The following is a 6,682-nucleotide window of genomic DNA, read 5'->3' on the forward strand; positions in this document are numbered from 1 at the left end:
TGGACACAGACTCACACACCCTGAAGAACAAGACCAGAGAGAGGACGCTGGACACAGACTCACACACCCTGAAGAACAAGACCAGAGAGAGGACGCTGGACACAGACTCACACACCCTGAAGAACAAGACCAGAGAGAGGACGCAGACTCACACACCCTGAAGAACAAGACCAGAGAGAGGACGCAGACTCACACACCCTGAAGAACAAGACCAGAGAGAGGACGCTGGACACAGGCTCACACACCCTGAAGAACAAGACCAGAGAGAGGGAGCTGGACACAGACTCACACACCCTGAAGAACAAGACCAGAGAGAGGGAGCTGGACACAGACTCACACACCCTGAAGAACAAGACCAGAGAGAGGGCGCTGGACACAGACTCACACACCCTGAAGAACAAGACCAGAGAGAGGACGCTGGACACAGGCTCACACACCCTGAAGAACAAGACCAGAGAGAGGGAGCTGGACACAGACTCACACACCCTGAAGAACAAGACCAGAGAGAGGGAGCTGGACACAGACTCACACACCCTGAAGAACAAGACCAGAGAGAGGGCGCTGGACACAGACTCACACACCCTGAAGAACAAGACCAGAGAGAGGACGCTGGACACAGACTCACACACCCTGAAGAACAAGACCAGAGAGAGGACGCTGGACACAGACTCACACACCCTGAAGAACAAGACCAGAGAGAGGACGCTGGACACAGGCTCACACACCTGTATTGGACAGGTGAGTCCAATACACTCACCTGTCCAACACACTCACCTGTCCAACACACTCACCTATCCAACACACTCACCTGTCTGACACACTTACCTGTCCAACACTAACCTGTCCAACACACTCACCTGTCCAACACTAACCTGTCCAACACACTCACCTGTCCAACACACTCACCTGTCCAACACACTCACCTGTCCAACACACTCACTTGTCCAACACACTAACCTGTCCAACACACTCACCTGTCCAATACACTCACCTGTCCAACACTCACCTGTCCAACACACTCACCTGTCCAACACACTAACCTGTCCAACACACTAACCTGTCCAACACACTCACCTGTCCAATACACTCACCTGTCCAACACACTCACCTGTCCAACACACTCATCTGTCCAACACACTCACCTGTCCAACACACTCACCTGTCCAACACACTAACCTGTCCAACACACTCACCTGTCCAATACACTCACCTGTCCAACACACTAACCTGTCCAACACACTAACCTGTCCAACACACTCACCTGTCCAATACACTCACCTGTCCAACACACTCACCTGTCCAACACACTAACCTGTCCAATACACTCACCTGTCCAACACACTCACCTGTCCAACACACTCACCTGTCCAATACACTCACTTGTCCAATACACTCACCTGTCCAACACACTAACCTGTCCAACACACTAACCTGTCCAACACTCACCTGTCCAATACACTCACCTGTCCAACACACTCACCTGTCCAACACTCACCTGTCCAACACTCACCTGTCCAGCACACTCACCTGTCCAACACACTAACCTGTCCAATACATTCACTTGTCCAATACACTAACCTGTCCAACACACTAACCTGTCCAATACACTCACCTATCCAACACACTCACCTGTCCAACACACTCACCTGTCCAACACACTAACCTGTCCAACACACTCACCTGTCCAATACACTCACCTGTCCAATACACTCACCTGTCCAACACACTAACCTGTCCAATACACTCACCTGTCCAACACACTCACCTGTCCAATACACTCACCTGTCCAACACACTCACCTGTCCAACACACTCACCTGTCCAATACTCTCACCTGTCCAATACACTCACCTGTCCAACACTCACCTGTCCAATACAGTCACCTGTCCAACACACTCACCTGTCCAATACACTCACCTGTCCAACACACTCACCTGTCCAATACACTCACCTGTCCAACACACTCACCTGTCCAACACACTAACCTGTCCAACACACTCACCTGTCCAACACACTCACCTGTCCAACACACTCACCTGTCCAATACACTCACCTGTCCAACACACTCACCTGTCCAATACACTCACCTGTCCAACACACTCACCTGTCCAACACACTAACCTGTCCAACACTAACCTGTCCAACACACTCACCTGTCCAACACTAACCTGTCCAACACACTCACCTGTCCAACACTAACCTGTCCAATACACTCACCTATCCAACACACTCACCTGTCCAACACACTTACCTGTCCAACACTAACCTGTCCAACACACTCACCTGTCCAACACTCACCTGTCCAACACACTAACCTGTCCAACACTAACCTGTCCAACACACTAACCTGTCCAACACACTCACCTGTCCAACACTAACCTGTCCAATACACTCACCTGTCCAATACACTCACCTGTCCAACACTCACCTGTCCAATACAGTCACCTGTCCAACACACTCACCTATCCAACACACTCACCTGTCTGACACACTTACCTGTCCAACACTAACCTGTCCAACACACTCACCTGTCCAACACTAACCTGTCCAATACACTCACCTATCCAACACACTCACCTGTCCAACACACTCACCTGTCCAACACACTAACCTGTCCAACACACTCACCTGTCCAACACACTCACCTGTCCAACACACTCACCTGTCCAACACACTCACCTGTCCAATACACTCACCTGTCCAACACACTAACCTGTCCAATACACTCACCTATCCAACACACTCACCTGTCCAACACACTCACCTGTCCAATACACTCACCTGTCCAACACACTAACCTGTCCAATACACTCACCTATACAACACACTCACCTGTCCAACACACTAACCTGTCCAACACACTAACCTGTCCAACACACTCACCTGTCCAATACACTCACCTGTCCAACACACTCACCTGTCCAACACACTCACCTGTCCAATACACTCACCTGTCCAACACACTCACCTGTCCAGCACACTAACCTGCCCAACACACTCACCTGTCCAACACACTCACCTGTCCAACACACTCACCTGTCCAACACTCACCTGTCCAACACACTCACCTGTCCAACACACTCACCTGTCCAACACACTCACCTGTCCAACACACTCACCTGTCCAACACACTAACCTGTCCAACACTCACCTGTCCAATACACTCACCTGTCCAACACACTCACCTGTCCAATACACTCACCTGTCCAATACACTCACCTGTCCAACACACTCACCTGTCCAATACACTCACCTGTCCAATACACTCACCTGTCCAACACTCACCTGTCCAACACTCACCTGTCCAACACTCACCTGTCCAATACACTCACCTATCCAATACACTCACCTGTCCAACACTCACCTGTCCAATACACTCACCTGTCCAACACACTCACCTGCCCAACGTGCTCACCTGTCCAGCACACTAACCTGCCCAACGTGCTCACCTGTCCAGCACACTAACCTGCCCAATGTGCTCACCTGTCCAGCGCACTAACCTGCCCAACGTGCTCACCTATCCAGCACACTAACCTGCCCAACACGCTCACCTGTCCAGCGCACACACTCCCCTCACCTGTGGAGAGTGCGCCCTCTCATGGGCAGCAGTGCGTCGTACACGGTGAGCGCGTCGCTCACGCAGTCGCTGGGCTCGATGAGGAGGGAGGTGAGCGTCAGGCGAATCAGAGAGCCGGGAGCCGACGTCAGCTTGACGTGGCAGCTCAGACCCCCCCACGATGAGAACACGTTCAGGGGCACCTTGTGGCCCCCCAGGCTGGCGTACAGCTTGTCCACACACTGGGAGCCTGGAGGGGGGAGAGGGACACATAGGAATCTGACATCCAAGCAAACATGTAGAGTGATAGTATGTAGAGTGATAGTATGTAGAGTGATAGTATGTAGTGTGATAGTATGTAGTGTGATAGTATGTAGTGTAATAGTATGTAGAGTGATAGTATGTAGAGTGATAGTATGTAGAGTGATAGTATGTAGTGTAATAGTATGTAGTGTGATAGTATGTAGTGTAATAGTATGTAGTGTAATAGTATGTAGTGTAATAGTATGTAGAGTGATAGTATGTAGAGTGATAGTATGTAGTGTGATAGTATGTAGTGTGATAGTATGTAGAGTGATAGTATGTAGAGTGATAGTATGTAGTGTGATAGTATGTAGTGTGATAGTATGTAGAGTGATAGTATGTAGTGATAGTATGTAGAGTGATAGTATGTAGTGTGATAGTATGTAGTGTGATAGTATGTAGAGTGATAGTATGTAGTGTGATAGTATGTAGAGTGATAGTATGTAGTGTGATAGTATGTAGTGTGATAGTATGTAGTGTGATAGTATGTAGAGTGATAGTATGTAGTGTGATAGTTTGGCAACTCACCTGCTGCAGTTGATGTGAAATCTGAACGCAGAGCAGCTGATTAGGAGAAAAAAAAGTCAGAATATGGTGGGATGAATAGTTAAATAGTACAAGAGAACACACACACACACACACACACACACACACACACACACACACACACACACACACACACCATTAACGAGGATGGAGTCGATGTCCACCGGCAGGCCCAGCAGATAGCCCACAGAGGACCGGTTCTTCATGCTGGTGAGGACGGAGTCCCTGAGGATGGCTGCCAGACACTCCTCACACACCACGGACGTCTTCAGCTGCGGGACCACGAACACCATCCAGAAATACACCAGGACTCCGCCCTTGTTGTTGTTACTGCATGGGGGTGATGGGGAGACGGCGGTCAGGACGGTGTGCCCCTAAGGCTGCCATCTACTTTGTCTCAGTCAGGACGGTGTGCCCCTAAGGCTGTCATCTACTTTGTCTCAGTCAGGACGGTGTGCCCCTAAGGCTGTCATCTACTTTGTCTCAGTCAGGACGGTGTGCCCCTAAGGCTGTCATCTACTTTGTCTCAGTCAGGACGGTGTGCCCCTAAGGCTGTCATCTACTTTGTCTCAGTCAGGACGGTGTGCCCCTAAGGCTGTCATCTACTTTGTCTCAGTCAGGACGGTGTGCCCCTAAGGCTGTCATCTACTTGGGCTCATTGTTTTTCTCTAACATGAATTTGAATACTCTTTCGTTTCCCGGACACAGAGAATTGATATTAGTTCTTTAATCTGAGTGTGGTAAACGCAGCGGTCAAGGATACCTGAGGTCTGATATGACGGCCTGTCTGTAGAGTCTGGCCACGGGTGACATCCGGTACACACTGCCTACCTGTGGCACACCGAGGGACAGCATTACTCACCAGGACAACCTAGGGACTATTAGAACAAAGCTTGTTCTGTGGTATTATAAAAAGAGCAGGTCACTGACATATAATATCCAGTCACTACATAGCAATATCATCTTTAGATCTTTAGACAGGCAGTTGGACAAGTGGACCAGTATGTGTGTATGTGTGTGTGTGCTCCAGTATGTGTGTATGTATGTGTGTGCTCCAGTATGTGTGTATGTGTGTGTGTGTGTGTGTGTGCTCCAGTAAGTGTGTGTGAGCTCCACTCCCACTCACCACGTGTTGAATCTTGCTGGCCATGGACACAAACTCATGGGACTCAGCCTGGCGGTATTCTGGGATGAACTCCACGTTGGCAACGCGGAACATGCCGGCAAAGTACACTCCGCTGTTGCTTTCCCTCCGAACTGAGATCACAGGTAACAACATGAATACATGAACTGAGATCACAGGTAACAACATAAATACATGTACTGCATGAATCCAAGAGGATGTCAACAGAGCCTGGATAAGAACTGAATTCAAACGGACCTACAGTAAATGAAAATCCCAAAGGGTGAATTGAATTGTCAAAGCAGTAGCAACACAGTACCCGGAACTATTACAAAACCTTTTAATTATATTCTGCATATGGTAAATGGACTGCACTTCTATAGCGCTTTTATCCAAAGCACTTTACAATGAAGGCCTATGGGTGAATGAGAAGTCTTCATAGATTATCTATCTATCTATCTATCTATCTATCTATCTATCTATCTATCTATGCCTCTCATTCACACATACATTCACACACCAATGGTGGCAGCTGCCATGCAAGGTGCCTGCTCATTGGGAACAATTTGGGGTTCAGTGTCTTGCTCAACGACACTTCGACATGTCGTCAGGAGGAGCCAGGATTCGAACCGCCGACCCTGCGGTCACTGGACGACCCGTTCTACCTCCTGAGCCACAGCCGCCCCCCTGGCATATGGTGTAATAACAGGTGGTAATATGGTATAATAAAATGTGGTAATGTGGTGTAATAACAGATGGTAATATGGTATAATAACAGGTGGTAATATGGTGTAATAACAGGTGGTAATATGGTGTTAATAACAGATGGTAATATGGTGTAATAGCAGGTGATAATATGGTGTAATAACAGATGGTAATATGGTATAATAACAGGTGGTAATATGGTGTAATAACAGATGGTAATATGGTGTAATAACAGGTGGTGTGTGTTTATTACTTACATATAAAGACCCAGAGCAGCGACCACATGATGACCACAACCACGAACACCACCACGGTGATGAGGACCGCCAGGTGCTGCAGCCTCCAGATGGGGAGGGCCTCCTTCTTCCTCGGCCTCCGCCTGCGTCTGCTGTACCTGCGCCGGAGTCTCTGCAGCATGTGGTCCACCGTGGCCACCTCCACCGACACGTC

General features: G+C 49.0%; 1 protein-coding gene across 1 annotated transcript in view; it reads right to left on the reverse strand.

Annotated features, from left to right (window-relative positions):
• Positions 1–6,682, reverse strand: part of tmprss7 (transmembrane serine protease 7) — a gene marked incomplete at its 3' end in the record, with an annotated part of 19,600 nt that extends 12,918 nt beyond the window's left edge. The window contains exons 1-6 of the mRNA XM_084443489.1: positions 6,490–6,682; positions 5,531–5,661; positions 5,168–5,235; positions 4,541–4,734; positions 4,387–4,422; positions 3,577–3,805 (exon numbers count right to left, since the gene is read on the reverse strand). Coding sequence (XP_084299615.1) covers positions 3,577–3,805; positions 4,387–4,422; positions 4,541–4,734; positions 5,168–5,235; positions 5,531–5,661; positions 6,490–6,649 — 818 coding nt within the window. The 5' untranslated portion in view covers positions 6,650–6,682. The remainder of the gene's footprint in view (positions 1–3,576; positions 3,806–4,386; positions 4,423–4,540; positions 4,735–5,167; positions 5,236–5,530; positions 5,662–6,489) is intronic.

Source organism: Borostomias antarcticus, assembly GCF_949987555.1.
Source record: "Borostomias antarcticus genome assembly, chromosome: 9".
NCBI classification, from domain to species: domain Eukaryota; kingdom Metazoa; phylum Chordata; class Actinopteri; order Stomiiformes; family Stomiidae; genus Borostomias; species Borostomias antarcticus.